The sequence below is a fragment of the Phyllobates terribilis genome, unplaced genomic scaffold (genome assembly GCF_046119375.1).
Source record: "Phyllobates terribilis strain yellow unplaced genomic scaffold, ASM4611937v1 Scaffold_11__3_contigs__length_659146591, whole genome shotgun sequence".
Taxonomy (NCBI): Eukaryota; Metazoa; Chordata; class Amphibia; order Anura; family Dendrobatidae; genus Phyllobates; species Phyllobates terribilis.
Genome location: NW_027362771.1, coordinates 381,441,437 through 381,459,766, shown reverse-complemented (window position 1 = coordinate 381,459,766; position 18,330 = coordinate 381,441,437). Strand labels below are relative to the sequence as shown.

At 43.2% G+C, this 18,330-nt stretch overlaps 1 protein-coding gene across 1 annotated transcript in view; it reads left to right on the top strand.

Annotated features, from left to right (window-relative positions):
- The window catches only part of LIPC (lipase C, hepatic type), a 318,457-nt gene extending 313,789 nt beyond the window's left edge, over window positions 1-4,668 (top strand). Inside the window, exons 9-11 of the mRNA XM_073652967.1 lie at window positions 1,329-1,449; window positions 2,100-2,309; window positions 4,293-4,668. Coding sequence (XP_073509068.1) covers window positions 1,329-1,449; window positions 2,100-2,309; window positions 4,293-4,407 — 446 coding nt within the window. The 3' untranslated portion in view covers window positions 4,408-4,668. The remainder of the gene's footprint in view (window positions 1-1,328; window positions 1,450-2,099; window positions 2,310-4,292) is intronic.
- The last annotated feature ends 13,662 nt before the right edge of the window (window positions 4,669-18,330 follow it).

Below are 18,330 nucleotides of genomic sequence, written 5' to 3'. Positions count from 1 at the left end.
CAACAATTTGATCCTTTTAATATACTGCAGTCATCAGTATGTACTTACAATTTGTACACACTTACAGTGTGTACATACAATTGCTCATTTTGCCTTTCTACGCAGCTAATTCTTCTCTTTTCTCTGTTCCATATAGAAACAGAAAGTCTTTTTTTCCCTGCAGAAATCATTCCCCTATTCAACTTCTGATCCAACTGCTCCCTCTAGCCTCCGTTCAGGGACTTTTGCAGTGACTCATGAGTCATGTAGGGAAAATTGACCTCATGTTTCTACATAGAGCTTAGTGTTATTATCTGCAACATGTACTAAGGAAAGATAGGGGAAAGCTGTCCCTACAGTAAGACTAAGCTGAATCCCTACGATGTAGCGGGCTGCCTGTTCCTAGTGAACAGACCCGCCTTAGTCCTCAGCTAGTCTGAACGAAGACCTATAGAATTAAGGGAGGGGTCCCTAAAAGAACTAAGGACTGAGACAAAAATGGGACACCTCCTAAACAGAGAAGTTGTTGCAGAACACAAAAAGGCAAACTGACAAAAATGTACTAGAGGTCCCAGAGGACCAAGCGAACTTGACAGAGAAAGGCACCGAAGCACGAAGCTAGAGAAACAGTCTAACACTGAAGTCCAGCACAGCCACAAGGGCGGAGCTGGAATATAAAGGCAGATGGTCATGTGACCGCAAAACACAAGATGGAAAAAACAAACAGGAGGGTTCTAACACTTAGAAGGATTCAGCGAGTCAGTTTTTAATCACGTGATGTCATAGACCTAATGGAAAAGAGAAGAATTAACTGAGAGAAGGGCACAGTGCTATATAATATGACTGCAATATATTAAGAAGATAAAAACTTTGATGGTAGTACTTCTTCCGATTGTTAAATATTTGCAAATATTTGTTTAATAGCCTGTGTTGACAGGCAAACAGCACTTAATGGTGCACAATGAATAATCTGTAATAGATCTATCAGTGCGCATAGGCAGCTGTTGTTCTCAGCAGCGCAAGTCCTGTTTACACACTACAATGCACTGCTGAGAATGATGATCATTTGTGCAGCATAAGAAATTATTTCACAAGATGAACAAGCGTTTAACCCGTTTATCAGGTGAACGACAGCCTGTTTATGCCGCAAGATAATGTGAAGTAAGTGTTGTTAGGAATGCCAACGATAATCTGTTAATGGAAATGCACCTTTACAGTGAATAATAGTGTGACTTACAGCATCAGCATTAAAGAAGTAAAGAACCTGCAGTGCGGATCTTATAAACTGTAATATATAGGGAAAGACCTCGTAACATCATTCACAACTACTATTGTATTGATCATTGCAGCTTACCATTACCAGTTCAAGATGCAAGTAACCAATCACATTGCAGATAAGCAGCTGTTTCCTCAATTATCTGCATCTCTTACGGGAACTAAACAAGATATAAACGACATATCTTTAGAAATGTGAGTATTTCCCTTATTCATGTACATTTTCACCTTTGAACAGAAAGTAAAGAAGCAAAAGGCAGCTTGTCCAACAACAATGGAGTAAGTAATGTACCCTTCAGAATTAGTTCAGTTCTTCATCCAGATTGGATATGTAGAAGTCTTTTATTGGAAGTATTATCATGGTCATACAGACGCATGCATCATTTCCAAACAGAATGTAACAAAAACCTATAGACAAAAACTTATTATGTATCGTTCCATACTGTATTAGATCTGAAGATCTTTGCTTATTACCAAGCTATTTGTGAACAATCTGGTGGGCATGAAATCAGCTTTGTATACAATAGAACTATAGGAAGAACAATCAGTACTGCAAAAAAAAGAAAAAGCATCACAAGACCAGGATTAAAAATATTTGCATGGTTTTCTTCTTGAGACAGCCTACTCTTGTTCATAGACTAAATCTGATACTGCAGATCATACGCATTGAAATAAAGAAGACAGTAAAAATGCAATTTCTAATTCAAAATTCCATCAGAATGGCAAAAAATTGTATGAGTTTTTACAGTTTACAAAACTTTTCAGCACATTGAAAATGTTAAAGACCGACAGCAGAATACTGATTGTTTTATGTATGTGATTTATGTTGATGTTATTTTTTCTAGATCTGGAGGCATTAGGGAGAGTGGAACCTACACTTTCCTTGTCAACTTAGACACTGACATTGGAGATCTCATGATGATCAAATTAAAATGGGAAGGCAGTAAAGACATTAAGAGTTTATTGTACACCCTTCAAAAGAAGATTTCTTGGGACACACTCCCAGGACTCATTGTAAAGAAAATAAGGGTCTTAGCTGGAGAGTCCCAGGAGAGGTTAGTATCTGAAGGGCAACTCAAAAATCCATTTTAATATGGGTAATTAATTTAGTTCATCATATAATTCACTTTTACGACACAATGAACTATAAAACATAAAGGGATTGTGTAAGTCTTAATATTTATGGCAAATCACTAGGATATTGTTAGGATATAGGTTGACCCCACTTCTGGGACCCTCCAAATGATCACATGCTCAGGACCCTGGGTATCAATGTTTTAGACCTTCACCACTCACAAACTGGCTGAAACAACCACTACAGTGGCTATAGTTTGCAGATTTATAGCATGTGTATTAAAAAAGATATCTTATAGAGGGCATTGCATCGAAGCTTTTATGCCAGAAAACTGGCATAAAATGCTTTGAAAAGTTGCAAAATGTTTGCACAGTGCAGAGATGCACAAAAATGTTGTGACGCCTGTCATTTTTACCCAGGTTTGAAGCAGCTCTACCAAAGTAGGTCGATCTGTAAGGAGCCAGGATGGAGCATGGCTGCGGCAGCCCATAAAATTCTGCAAAAGTTCTGGCATTTTTTTTACACCAGAAATAGCATAGAGGCACACAACTCTTAATGAATTTGGTGCATTGTACTCCAGCAAGCCATTCATTAAGAACTTGATGAAACGCTAGTCTTATAGGGGTTTTCCCATCTCCAAGATCCTATCCCAGTATGTAGTAGGTGTAATAATAATAATATTAGCAAATATCTACAATTAGAAATGTAGAAACGACCACTAGCAGCTAGCTAACTGTCACTATATCAATAGTCGTAATCATGGATACCTAAGGTCCTGCAATGCCTGCACATGAGGTAAGAGACATAGCGAATCAGACAAACTATACTACATTTCTAATTGGAGGTATTTGCTAATATTATTATTATTACATATACTACATATTGGGATAGGATCTTGGAGATAGGAATACCCCTATAATCAATCGGCCAATTGTTATTACTATATATGGTTGGGGGACAGTGATTTGTTTTTCTCTGTACTCCATGATTATGATCTGAATCCCACTACTACATACCAAACATCAAAAATTGATTACTTTTATAACTTGTCTTATTGAAAGGTTGACAAAAAGTGGTCATGTGGCACCTTTTTTTTAGAAGTAAAGGCTAACTTAGTACAGTCAATTGTAAGAAGTTTTAGCCCGCACAAGCGCTTTCAGGCTCCTGCTTTAAGCTCACTGAACAAAACCCAGTCTTCCCACCAGACATTACGGCATAGATTCATCAAGACTAACGTTCCCGCCGGCTTGATAAGGGGGCGTGTAGAAGTCAGACACTCCTGATTGATTAAGAGGCATTTTCTGCCTGACAAGTGGTGTGCGCTTCGCCACAAATCTTACTCCAGTCCATATTCGAGTAAGATTTGTGGAGTAGCAAAAGCCACTACTAGTCATTAATTTGACCAACAGCATTCGTCATGGTCCCCATCCTGCTTATTTTGTTCGAGTGGGGTAAAAATAGCGTGAGAACTCCAAAAGTCAAAAAAACTGTAGTGCAGGCTTGAGTTGCACCAAAAGTTTGCGACTTTTTAAAGCTTGTTACGCAAAAATACTGGCGTAAAAGGTTTGGTGAATGGCACCTTAAATGTATAGGAATAAAGAAGTTCGCCAGTAAAAGAAAAGTTCTTCTACCCCTGACATGCACGTCAATACCACGTATCAATTCACCCAGTTTTCTCTCTGAGGCGCATTTGATAAAAACCCCTGCATGGGCTAATATGTGGTGTTGATGTGTTGGTCGGGAATACACAAAGACAATACTGGTGCTGGTGAACTGCATTATTCCTGGATAATAATACAGTGTCTAAAAGCAACATCCAGCATGTTATAAGGGTCTAATGCTTCATGATGGGGTGTATTACAAGTCATTATTCTAGATAAGTCACTTCTTTCTGGGTATGCCATTAATTCCTTTAAGCTTATTCCTTTTTTACCTAATACATTTTGCTAAATGCTTTTCACAGACTAACATTTTGTGCTGAAAACGTTGAGGACTTTGAACTCCATCCTGACCAAGAGAAGAACTACGTGAGATGTTTAAGCAGACTTAAGAGGAAAAAATCCCGAAAACATCTCTAAATTATCAAAAGGAGAGAACAAATTACAAGATATCTGCTAACATACAGTTATTTCACTAGATAAATCATGTTTAGGCAGATATGGGCAGTCCCTTAAAAGGCAACTACCACAATGTGACTGAAGATATTGCAGGCACCTACCTAATTTTTATGAGTACTTATTAAGAAGTAGACTTCTAGATTTGAAACACCTTTTCTTTTCATTATCAATACTTTACATCATGTTTTAGAAACTACTTGAAATAAATTTTCCAATTGGGAAGTTTGTCCAATTTATTTTTGCAGATTCATGTCTATATATCCTGTCTTAAAAACGATCTCCTGGGTAAAAATACAAGTTTTAATATCTCCAATAATTATGCAATACAAAACCTTCACCATATTTCACAATAAGTCCTTGCAGCGTCGGACTGGCCCACCTGACGATCCCCCTTGTTGGGCCCCCATGTCGGTTATAGTGGGGGCCCGCCGGTAACTGTGCTCTTTAGAAAGACCACTTATCAGAGACCGCGCGCTTCAGCGGGAGGCGCATACAGCCTTGTTGTTGTGATGGCCGCCGGGAATGTCACTGCTATGCACTGCAAGCTAACATAATCATGCAGTGTATAGCAGTGACGGATAAAGGCCGCCAGCCAATCAAAGGCCGCTCGCGTCAGCAAGATGGCAGCCACAACGGACTCAGGTGAGTCGGACGACGGAAAAAGCAGGGAGGAAGCAGCCTGTGAGGAGAGGACGGGGCCCCAGGAGGGAATGGCAGCCTGGCAGAGAAGAATTGGGCCGGCTCGGCCGTGGAGGGGCGATTTGTAGAGGCTCGGGGAGGCTGAGGCCTGGTTTCCTAAGAACAGAATGCAAGATTGTGCTCTGTCAGGAGCCGGAGCCGCTGCTGATTGCGGAGGGTCCTTGGGGGCCACACATCCAGTGTTCTCTGCACCTTAGCGCCCTGTGGGCGTGGTGAGGGGCCCTCCCGGCTTGTGGGCGCTGCAGGAGCCTCCCCTGCTGTGCAACTGGAGCCAGCAAGGTGGGGCCCTCAGCTCAGGGGCCTGTAGGTCGGCGGGCAATGAACGTCACTGCTATGCGCTGGGTGCTGATGTCAGTGCGTGGCGCATAGCACTGATGTCAAATGGCCTCTGGAGGCCTTTAAATGTCACTGCTATGCACTGCACACCATCAGCGCGCGGCCTCTGATGGGTTGGCGGCCATGTTAAAGACCAATGTTAAAGAGCAATATGAAGCCGCAAGAAGACGCTGCCGATGGAGTGCAGGAAGGTGAGAAGAATTTTTTTTCCTATGTGAATGGGCAGGGTATTGAATGCATAGAGGCCCAGAATGGGTGTGTATACATAGAGGCCCAGAATATGAGGGGTGGCCCAGGATATGGGGGGATACATAGGGGTCCAGGAAATGCGAAGGGGGGGTGTACATAGGGGCCCAGGATATGGGATGAATACATAGAGGCCCAGGTTGGGGGATATTATTTAATAAAGGGGGCCAGGATGAGTGACCATTACAGTATGGGGGCTAGAATGAGGTACGTACAGTTAGGTCCATATATATTTGGACAGAGACAACATTTTTCTAATTTTGGTTCTAGACATTACCAAAATGAATTTTAAACAAAACAATTCAGATGCAGTTGAACTTCATACTTTCAGCTTTCATTTGAGTGTATCCACATTAAAATTGGATGAAGGGTTTAGGAGTTTCAGCTCCTTAACATGTGCCACCCTGTTTTTAAAGGGACCAAAAGTAATTGGACAATTGACTCCAGGGCTATTTCATGGACAGGTATGGGCAATCCCTTTGTTATGTCATTCTCAATTAAGCAGATAAAAGGCCTGGAGTTGATTTGAGGTGTGGGGCTTGCATTTGGAAGGTTTTGCTGTGAAGTAAACATGCGGTCAAAGGAGCTCTCCATGCAGGTAAAACAAGCCGTCCTTAAGCTGCAAAAACAGAAAAACCCATCTGAGAAATTGCTACAATATTAGGAGTGGCAAAATCTACAGTTTGGTACATCCTGAGAAAGAAAGAAAGCACTGGTGAACTCATCAATGCAAAAAGACCTGGGCGCCCACAAAAGACAACAGTGCTGGATGATCGCAGAATAATCTCCATGGTGAAGAGAAATTCCTTCACAACAGCCAACCAAGTGAACAACACTCTCCAGGAGGTAGGCGTATCAATATCCAAATCTACCATAAAGAGAAGACTGCATGAAAGTAAATACAGAGGGTTCACTGCACCGTGCAAGCCACTCATAAGCATCAAGAAGAAAAAGGCTAGACTGGACTTTGCTAAAAAACATCTAAAAAAGCCAGCACAGTTCTGGAAGAACATTCTTTGGACAGATGAAAACAAGATCAACCTCTACCAGAATGATGGAAAGAGAAAAGTATGGCGACGGCGTGGTACAGCTCATGATCCAAAGCATACCATATCATCTGTAAAACACGGCGGAGGCAGTGTGATGGCTTGGGCATGCATGGCTGCCAGTGGCACTGGGTAACTAATGTTTATTAATGATGTGACACAGGACAGAAGCAGCCGAATGAATTCTGATGTATTCAGAGTCATACTGTGTGCTCAGATCCAGCCAAATGCAGCCAAACTGATTGGTTGTCGTTTCATACTACAGATGGACAATGACCCAAAACATAAAGCCAAAGCAACCCAGGAGTTTATTAAAGCAAAGAAGTGGAATATTCTTGAATGGCCAAGTCAGTCACCTGATCTCAACCCAATTGAGCATGCATTTCACTTGTTAAAGACTAAACTACAGACAGAAAGGCCCACAAACAAACAGCAACTGAAAACTACCGCAGTGAAGGCCTGGCAGAGCATCAAAAAGGAGGAAACACAGCGTCTGGTGATGTCCATGACTTCAAGACTTCAGGCAGTCATTGCCAACAAAGGGTTTTCAACCAAGTACTAGAAATGAACATTTTATTTACAATTATTTATTCTGTCCAATTACTTTTGGTCCCTTTAAAAACAGGGTGGCACATGTTAAGGAGCTGAAACTCCTAAACCCTTCATCCAATTTTAATGTGGATACCCTCAAATGAAAGCTGAAAGTCTGAACTTCAACTGCATCTGAATTGTTTTGTTTAAAATTCATTGTGGTAATGTCTAGAACCAACTTTAGAAAAATATTGTCTCTGTCCAAATATATATGGACCTAACTGTACATTATTAGTTTATGGTGGCAAGTGACGACATAATTACTGTAGGGGCCAATTAGGGGACATTACTGCTGTAATATACTTTACTTTTGAGGTTACCGTCTTCCATGGAGGAACAAAAGGGAGGCCCTGTTACTGTGCGCGATGGCACTATGTCGCGTGTTTGGTAGTGTAGAAATTGGGGAAAAAGTGGGGAATGTGCTCTAGAAGCGATCAGCTATAGATAACTGTGTCTTATTTTCTGCAGAGATGAGTCCTGGATGGAAGAAGTGATAAAGGTCTGTGCCAGATGAAGAAGATGGGGTGAGCTGAAATCTGCCATTGGGAAAAAGAACCCTGCGAACATTCAAGAGCTTGAACAACTTGCAAAGGAAGAGTGGGAGAAAATTCCAACTGAGAAGTGCAAGAAGGTTATAGATGGCAACAAGAAACATTTGGAGGCCATCAGCAATACCAAAGGATGTGCAACCAAGTATTAATTAGGGGTGCGTTTATTGCTGCACATGCTGTTTATTCTGTTTTTTCTTTGAAATTGCAACATGGAAGTTGAAAAACAATGTTTTATTGTTGTAGTACTTTGGACTACTAATTAAAAAATCATGAGGATATAACTTTGGTACATTTACATTTATTTCTGAAGATATTGTACAGTCTATGAGAAAAATGAAGGGGTGCCAATAATGGTGAGCAGCACTGTATTACCTCTACACTGATGCTATATACAGAGCTCCTGTGTATAATATCACTGATGATCATTGTGTTACTTGTACTCTGACACTATATACAGAGCTCTTCTGTATAATGTTACTGGTGATCCCTGCATTACCGGTACACATACACTAAATACAGAACTTCAGTGTATGTCACTTTTGATCACAGTATTACCTGTATACTATATACACGGGAGCTCTGTGCATATTGTCAGTGAACCGGTAACAGTGATCACCAGTAACATTATACACAGGACCTCTGAATATAGTGTACAGGTAATACAGTGATCACCAGTGACATTATACACAGGAGCTCTGCATATGATATATCACGTACAGGTAATACAGGGATCAGCACCGACCGTATATACAGCAGCTCTGTACATAGTGTAATGTTCCTGGTGATCATTGTATTACCTGTACACTGATACTATATACAGCGCTCCTGTTTATAATGTCACTAGTGGTAATATTTGTATTAGTAGTGTGGTTTTTAGTCATGATTAGTGAAGAGCGAGCACAAAAATGCTCGGGTGCTCAATGCTCGGGTCGAGCACATTGGAATACTCGGGTGCTCGACCCGAGCAACGAGCCCAATGTAAGTCTATGGGAAACAAGAGCATTTTTCTGGCGGTTCCCCCTGGCGGTCTGCAGAGGGCCTAAAAATTGCCCAAATCGATGGGAACAGTGCTCAAATGACATGGGAACAGCATGGGGAAGACCCCTGGAAGCATCTCTGACTCCCAGATCACTGCTGTCAACAACGTTGTCAGAGGTATTACACCACTTTTACGTACTCACAATAAAACATACAAAACGAATCCTGGGAAATGTGTTAAGGAACATCCATGCCAGGGTAATGACTTGTATATAAAGCAAAATAAAATAACCAAAACAAAAATACTCCTCCACACCTTGGGCTATGTTCACACTTAGCGTTTTTGATGCGTTTTTGCACTTTTGCATTGCTTTCAACCGTGACAAATGCATTCACCAGGAAATGTTATTTTAACATTTTACAACCTTATCTGGCCATGTGGTGTGTGAGAAATCATCAGACACATCGTGTTTCATCTATGAAGGAGGGACTCTGAAAGTCACAAAGCCTATTTTTTTAGGGCCATCAGGCGGCATTTACTATTCTTAAAGGGCCAGCAGTTGGCCCTCACTATTCTTAGATAGCCATTAGCCAGCTATGTCTTATTGTTCCCATTACTAACGAGTGGGTCTCCTATACTGTTATTGTGCATGCAGTGAGTGGCAGGGCAGCCCAAAATTTGGACGCACCTCAATACCACTTTGAAAATTTGGATGCACCCCAATAGCCCTTTGATGAGACTTAGAGGAGGGCCTCCTGAAAACAATGTTCCCATTATTAGGAAGTGGGTCTCCCATTGTGTTTGCCTATGCAATGAATGCAAGGGTTGCCAAAAATTTGGAGGCACTCCAATGCCCCTTGGAAGAGACGTGGAGGTCAGAGGGCCTCCTGAAAACAATGTTCCCATTATTAGGAAGTGGGTCTCCCATTGTGTTTGCCTATGCAATGAATGCAAGGGTTGCCAAAAATTTGGAGGCACTCAAATGCCCCTTGGAAGACACGTAAAGGAGGGACTCCTGAAAAAAAATGTTCCCGTTATTAGGAAGTGGGTCTCCCATTATGTTTGCCTATGCAGTGAATGCAAGGGCTGCCAAAAATTGGGAGGCACTCCAATGCCCCTTGGAAGAGACGTGGGGGAGGGCCTCATAAAAGATGTTCCCATTAGAAAGGAGCAGGTCTCTTATACTTGTAATGCCCATGCACTAAGTGTATGTGCTGACAAACATTTACCCCTGGGGGGTATACATGAACATACTGCATAAAAAAAAAAATTTCGGTCATCATAAACACCCTTTTAAAAAAATTATGTGGATGTTGCATCACCGACCACGGTCACTCTGGTGATATGGTGGAGGATGAGGAGAAGGAGGAGGACAAGAGCAAATAGCCAAAATCAGGAAGCGTATACCCATGTGTGGGTGTGAAAAGGTGCATGGGAATACACCTCTCAAGAAAAGACTGGTTTTGAGTTTGTTACTCTGCTATCATTCGGTTGTGTTGAGAAGTCTGGCCCAATCCAGCCCTTGTTCATTTTTATAAGAGTCAGCCTGTCAGCATTTTCAGTTGACAGGCGGATGCGCTTATCAGTTATAATTCCACCAGCGGCACTAAAAACCCGGTCTGATAAAACGCTGGCGGCAGGGCAGGCTAGGACCTCCAAGGCATAGAGAGCAAGTTCATTCCACGTATCCAGCTTGGATACCCAATAATTATAAGGCACAGAGGAATCACGGATGACATTGGGACGGTCGGCAAGGTACTCCCTCAGCATCTTCCCAAACTTTGCACTCCTTGTGAGAGTACCCCTCGCCACAGGGCTTGTGTGATGGGAGGGGCTGAGAAAATTCTCCCAGAACTTTGACAGTGTTCTCCTGCCTCTGCTGGATTGAAGTTGTGTCTCTCTCGCCTGCAGTCCTTGGTTGTCCAACGAACTATGACCTCTGCCGCCAGCGTTTTCAGATGGGAATTTTTTTAATAGTTCCGCAACAAGGGCCTTCTAGTACTGCTCCATTTTTGTAGACCTATCCGCCTCAGGAATAAGAGATATAAAGTTCTCCTTGTAGCGTGGGTCTCACCAACCAGTAATGACTGTCACTCAAAATTTTGAGAACGCGAGGGTCACGGGAAAGGCAGCATAACATAAACTGAGCCATGCGTGCCAGACTGCTAACAGGCAAGACTTCCGTGTCCTCACCTAGAGGACGAGAGTGACCATGCTCTCCTCCTCCTCCTCTCTGTCCTCTGGCCATCCACGCTGAACAGACGGTGTGACAGTTGTGCAGGTTGTACAGTCAGCAGTGCATGAACCTAGCTCCTGTTCTTCCTTCTCCTCTTCCTCATTGTCAACCAATCCACGTTGGGATGAGATGAGGCAGGGCTGTATGTAATCACCCTGTATTGTTCCTTACTCCATCTCATCGAGCTCCACCTGCAATGCATCCTCTTTGATTGTGAGCAGAGAGCATTTCAAAAGACAGAGAAGCGGGATGCTGATGCTAATTATGGCATCATCGCCGCTCACCATCTTGGTATAGTCCTCAAAGTTTTGGAGGATGGTACATATGTCTGACATCTATGTCCACTCCTGAGGTCTTATGTGTGGAGTCTGAACTGAATACCAATGGCCTTGTTGATGCTGGTACTCAACAACTGCCCTCTTCTGCTCACAAATCCTTCCCAACATCTGTAGTGTAGAATTCCAACGCGTGGGGACATCACACACCAGTCTGTGAGCCAGAAGCTGCAAACGCTGCTGAAACACGGCAAGGGCAGCGGAAGCTGTAGGTGACTTTCTAAAATGGGCACACAGATGGTGTACTTTAACAAGGAGATCCGGCAGCTCTGGGTAGGATTTGAGAAACCGCTGAAACACGAGGTTAAGCACATGGGCCAGGCATGGTACGTGTCTGAGCTCACCTCGCCTCAGAGCAGCCACCAGGTTCTGGCCATTGTCACACATGACCATGCCTGGCTGTAGGTTCAGCGGTGTGAGCTACAGATCTGCCTGCTCTTTCAGAGCTGTCCACAACTCTTCAGCATTGTGCGGTTTGTCACCTAAGAATATTAGCTTCAGCAAAGCCTGTTGATGTTTGGCCGAGGCAGTGCTGCAATGCTTCAAGCTTGTGACTGATGTGGTTTCGGAGATGGAGGCTGAAGAGGAGTAGGAGGCTGAGGATGGCAATTCTTGGCGTCGGGAGTACGTGTTCCGTCCCAAGGTCCGACTGGGTCCCGGCTTCCACTATGTTAACCTAGTGTGCTGTCAGCGAGATGTACCGTCCCTGCCCACAAGCACTTGTCCACGTGTATGTGGTTAGGTGGACTTTCCCAGTAACTGCGTTGTTGAGGGCATGACTAATGTTTTGGGACACGTGCTTGAGTAATGTGGGGACGGCACACCGGGAGAAATAGTGGCGGCTTGGGACTGTGTACCAAGGGACGCCAGCCGCCATCAGGTTGCAGAATGCTTCCGTCTCCATGAGCCTAAAAGGCAACATTTCGAGTGCAAGCAGTCGTGAAATGTGGGAATTTAATAGTGTGGCCTGTGGGGCGTCGGCTGCGTATTTGCACGTGCGTTCCAAGGACTGGGGTATGGACAACTGAACGCTGCGCTGGGACAAGGACGTGGACGTGCTTCCTGATGTGTGCAGCGACAGGTGCAGCGCAGGAGGCATCTTTGCATGCACCATGGACAGGGGATTGGCTTGCATACACAACAGCGGAAGAAGCAGTGGTGCCACGTTCAGACACTGTTCCTCGACCCTGGGGTTCAGCCCACAAAGTCGGGTGCTTTGCTGCAATGTGCCTGATCATGCTGGTGGTGGTCAGGCTGCTAATTTTGCCAGCTCTGCTGATGCTGGCCTGGCAGGTGGTGCAAATGGCCTTTTTGGGGTTATCGGTAGAGTCTTTAAAAAACAACCAGACTCAGGAAGACCTAACAGTTGCACTGGCAAGTTTGTGTTGGTGTTACGGGAAACGGTTGCCTGCTTTCTGTCTGCGGCCACCACACTGCTTCTTCCTGCCTGTTGGGGTGCTCTGCCTCCCTCCCCCGTGCTGCTGTCCTCGCTCTGCATGTCCTCCTGCCAGGTTGGGTCAGTTACTATATCATCCACCACCTTGTCTTCCACTTCCGCACCTTGGAGAAACCACAGTTTTAAATACCTGGCCTGTAGGTAACTATTTTGAACAGCAAACCGGTGTCAAAACTTTGCTGAAAAAAAAATTTAATGGAGGCCAGAAATGGCAGTATTTTCTGAAAATGTATATGTGATCCGTGTGATGGAGAAATCAGAGTTTTAAATACCTGGCCTATAGGTAACTCTTTTGAACAGCAAACTGGTGTCAATTGCTTCACTGACACACAAACTAATTTTTAATGGAGGCCAGAAATGACAGCATTTTCTGAAAACGTATATGTGATCCGTGTGACGGACAAACCACAGTTTTAAATACCTGGCCTTTAGTTAACTATTTTGAACAGCAAACTGGTGTCAATTGCTTCACTGACATGCTGAAACAAATTTTTAATGGATGCCAGAAATGGCAGTATTTTCAGCGCAATTATATGTGAGGGACAAACCACAGTTTTAAATAGCTGGATTTTTAGCACTGCAAAAAGGAAAGGACCTGGTTGTATTCTGCAGTGCCAACAAGCAAATGGCGCAGAACAACGGTGTTCTTTGGATTGCTTTTTAAGCAACTAATGAGGATTAAGATCCAAAAAAAAAAATATTCCAAGCCCCTGAGACCTGGACCTATTTCTAGAAATAACTAACAGCAGCAGACAAAACTGGAATGGAGCCTCTTGTCCCATGTGCAGTGCAGTCTGCTATATACCCTGCCTGCCTATATACACTGTCTGCCTGATATCTCTGCAGATGGATTAGTCCTCAGAAGGACTGTTTGTTGAGATGGATATGTGTCTCTAATATAGTTTGGTACACCTACACTAACTAGAAACAAGCAAATCTCTCCCTAGCTCAGCAGCAACTCTCCCTACACTGTCTGATTCCGGAGTGACTGTGACGAGCATGGCGGCGCCACGTCTGATATAGACCCGATGATGCTGTGCGGCCAGACAATCACTGTAATGCCACAACCAACATGGTTACGGCATTACAGTGAATGGCAGGCAATCTCTGCATGTTCATTGGCTCTGTAAAGAGCACCAAACATGCAGGGAGGAGACCTGAGCTCCCGCCGAGCAACCCCGGAAATATTCGGCGAGCGCTGAGCATCTCAAGCAGTGAGATGCTCGGGTGAGCACCGAGCAGTAGCGAGCATGATCGCCCATCACTAGTCATGATCATTATTGTAGTATTAGTCAGTCACTATGTGGTGGTAACGTGATCTGGTCATGGTGTGGCGGTATTTGTTCCTTGTATGTGGTATTATTCCGTCACTATGTAGCGGTAATATGTGATCTGTTCATGTTGTGGCGGTAGTTGTTCCCTCTATGTGGCATTATTCGGTCACTATGTGGTCTGGTCATGGTGTGGTGGTATTTATCTCTTGTATGTGGTATTATTGGTCTTGGTATAGTGGAGTATGTTGTGTATGGAGGTCACTTGTTCTCTCTGATATCAATAAGGAGAAGATTCTTTATTTCCAATAGAGATTAATTACTTGGACGTTTAACACCTCCCTGTCCTGGTATATTACACAGTAGCAAATATGCACTTAGAGGTTCTCCGGAGAAAATAAGTAATCGCTTAACTTAAGGCCGAATTCACATGTTCAGTATTTGGTCAGTATTTTACATCAGTATTTGTAAGCAAAAACCAGGAGAGGGTGGTAACTGCAGAAGTGGTGACGTGTTTCTATTATACTTTTCCTCTGAATGTTCCACTCCTGATTTTGGCTTACAAATAAGTGATGTAAAATACTGAAGGAGAAGCTAATGATTTGTGGGGGGCAACTGCTGGGACCAAGCCGATCGGCAGAATGTGGAACTTTTATCCCAGTTAGACTGGAGCTTATGTGCGACTCAACCACTGATCCATTCATTCGCTAAGGGGCTGCACTTGGCTTTTTCTGGAAGACTCAAAGAGGATGAGTGGAGCTGCGGTCAGATATCCCACCTGCCACTCCATTTTAAAATGGGGATAAAAGTGTCCTGTCAGGGATAAAAGTTCCCCATTCTTCAGATCAGTGTGGTTTCCAATGATTGGATTCCAAAGATCAATAAGTTATCACCTACCTAACCTGTGAACGATGATAACACAAAGAACCCCTTTAATGTAAACTACCGCAATTGTACATTCCAGGTATAGTAGATGTGCAGGAGCCGCCTGTGTTACATAGTTACATAGTTTACATAGTTTATAAGGCCGAAAAAAGACAAATGTCCATCCAGTTCAGCCTATTTCTTGTGCACTGCAGCTATTCCGCAGCGTTGATCCAGGGGAAGGCAACAAAAAACCATGCGGTATAGGCCAATTTACATCATTGAGGAAAAATTCACTTCCCGACACCAATCTGGCAGTCAGATTAAATCCCTGGATTAATTAACTATCACTAAGCATAAGATGTAATTTTATTGTTCTCAAGAAAGGCGTCCAGGCCTCTCTTGAACTCATTAAGTGAGTTGGACATCACCACTTCCTCTCCCAGAGAGTTCCAGAGTCTCACGGCTCTGACCGTAAAGAATCCCCTTCTATGCTGGTGCAAGAACCTCCTTTCCTCCAGACGCATAGTGTGCCCCCTTGTCTTTGTCACCATCTTTGGTATAAACAGGTCATGGGAGAGATCTCTGTACTGCCCCCTGATGTATTTATACATGTTTATGAGGTCTCCCCTAAGCCTTCTCTTTTACAACGTAAATAGGCCTAATTTTGACAACCTCTCTGGGTATTCTAGTCCCTCCATTCCCTTTATTACCTTAGTCGCCCTCCTTTGCACCCTCTCTAGCTCCAATATGTCTTTCCTGAGCACCGGAGCCCAGAGCTGTGCACAATATTCTAAGTGCGGCCTTACCAGCGCTTTATACAGAGGAAGAACAATGTTCTCATCATATGCCCCTATTCCTCTTCTGATGCATGCCATGACTCTATTTGCCTTCGCAGCTGCTGCCTGACACTGGGCACTCCAATTTAATTTGCTATTAACCAAGACGCCCAGGTCCTTCTCCATGTCAGATTTCCCCAACAGTTTCCCATTTAATATGTATGGGTGACTGCTGTTTTTCTTTCCCATGTGCATGACCTTACATTTATCGGCATTGAACCCCATTTGCCATTTTTTGGCCCAACTCCCCAATTTATCTAAATCCTCCTGTAGCTGTGCCCTATCCTCATCTGTATTAACTACTTTACAAAGTTTAGTATCATCTGCAAATATTGCTATTTTACTATGCAACCCTTCAACTAGATCATTAATAAATATATTAAATAATATAGGGCCCAAGACAGACCCTTGAGGCACCCCGCTAGTAACCCTGACACACCCTGAGCTTACTCCATTGATAACCACCCTCTGCTTTCTATCGCTCAGCCAGCTATTTACCCACTTGCACACATTATCCCCCAGACCAAGCATTCTCATTTTATATACCAACCTTTTGTGTGGCACGGTATCAAACGCTTTGGAGAAGTCAAGGTATACAACATCCACTGACTCTCCCCTGTCCAGCTGTGAGCTCACCTCCTCGTAGAAGGCCATCAGGTTTGTTTGGCAGGAGCGATCCCTCATGAATCCATGTTGATATGGAGTTAGACAGTTATTATCATTAAGATATTCTACAATAGCATCTCTAAGAAATCCTTCAAACAATTTACCCACAACAGACGTTAAGCTCACTGGTCTATAGTTCCCAGGGTCACTTTTAGACCCCTTTTTGAATATTGGTACCACATTTGCTTGGCGCCAGTCTAGTGGGACAGTCCCTGTCCATAAAGAGTGCTTGAATATAAGATACAGCGGTCTGTCTATCACATTACTTAATTCCTTTAGTACCCGGGGGTGTATGCCATCTGGGCCTGGTGACTTGTCTATTTTGATATTATTTAGGCGTTTCTGAACTTCCTCCTGGGCTAGGTGGGTGATATTTAGCGGAGGGTTTACTTTATCACTCTGCATTTCCTCCGATAAATTGTTTTCTTTTGTGAAAACAGTGGAGAAGAAGCTATTGAGTAGGTTTGCTTTACCCTCATCGCTCTCTATGATTTTACCCAGGTTATTTTTCAATGGACCAACTCCATCAGTTTTAATCCTTTTACTGTTTATATAGTTAAAGAACAGTTTGGGATTCGTTTTACTTTCCTTGGCAATTAGTCTCTCTGTCTCCTCTTTTGCTATTCTTATTTGCTTCTTACAGATTTTGTTTTTTTCCCTATAAGATATTAGCGCTTCCTCGCTGCCTTCTTGTTTAAGTTTACCGAAAGCCCTTTTTTTGTTTTTCATTGCCCTCTTGACTTCCTTATTTAGCCACATTGGCTTCCTCCTATTCCTCGCCCTTTTATTCCCATAAGGTATGTACCTTCTACAGTGACTATGTAGGACTGTTTTGAAAATTTCCCATTTTCTATCCGTGCTCCTATTACTAAAGATACTATCCCAGTCTATAAGGTGAAGGGCATCTCTTAGCTGATCAAACTTTGCCCTCCTGAAGTTCAGTGTTTTTGTGACTCCCTTGCTGGGCACCCTACTGAAGCACATGTGGAATTGTATCATGTTGTGGTCACTATTTCCCAGGTGCCCCCCGACCTGCACCTCAGTTATTCTGTCTGGCCTGTTAGTTAATATTAAGTCTAAAAGGGCCGTCCCTCTAGTTGGTTCCTGCACAAGTTGTGACAAATAATTGTCTTTGATAATTGACAGAAACCTGTTTCCTTTCTGAGATCTACAGCTTTTGGTTTCCCAGTCTGTATCGGGGTAGTTGAAGTCCCCCATAATAATCACCTCGTTATTTTTTGCTACTTCGTCTATTTGTCTCATTAATAGACTTTCCGTGGCTTCTGCTATATTTGGTGGTTTATAACAGACTCCTATGATAATTTTATTATTGTTTTTTGCCCCATGTATCTCCACCCATAAGGACTCGACCTCCTCATTTCCCTCCCATACATCCTCCCGTATTGTAGGCTTTAGACACGTCTTTACATATAGACAGACTCCACCCCCTTTCCGACTTCTTCGATCCCTTCTAAACAGACTGTAACCCTGTAAGTTAACTGCCCAGTCATAGTTTTCATCTAACCATGTCTCGGTTATTCCCACTATGTCATAGTTACCTGTAGATATTTCTGCTTCCAGTTCATCCATCTTGTTTGTCAGGCTCCTGGCATTTGCTAGCACGCAGTTTACACGATTTTGTTTTGTTCCAATCTTCTCCCTGTGGATTGTATTAGAAATTTTCTTACCTCCCTTCCAATTATCTTATCTTGGACCTTCTTTGTCGCACTTCATATCTTTCATTAGTATGTTCTCTGGTTGCATGTTCG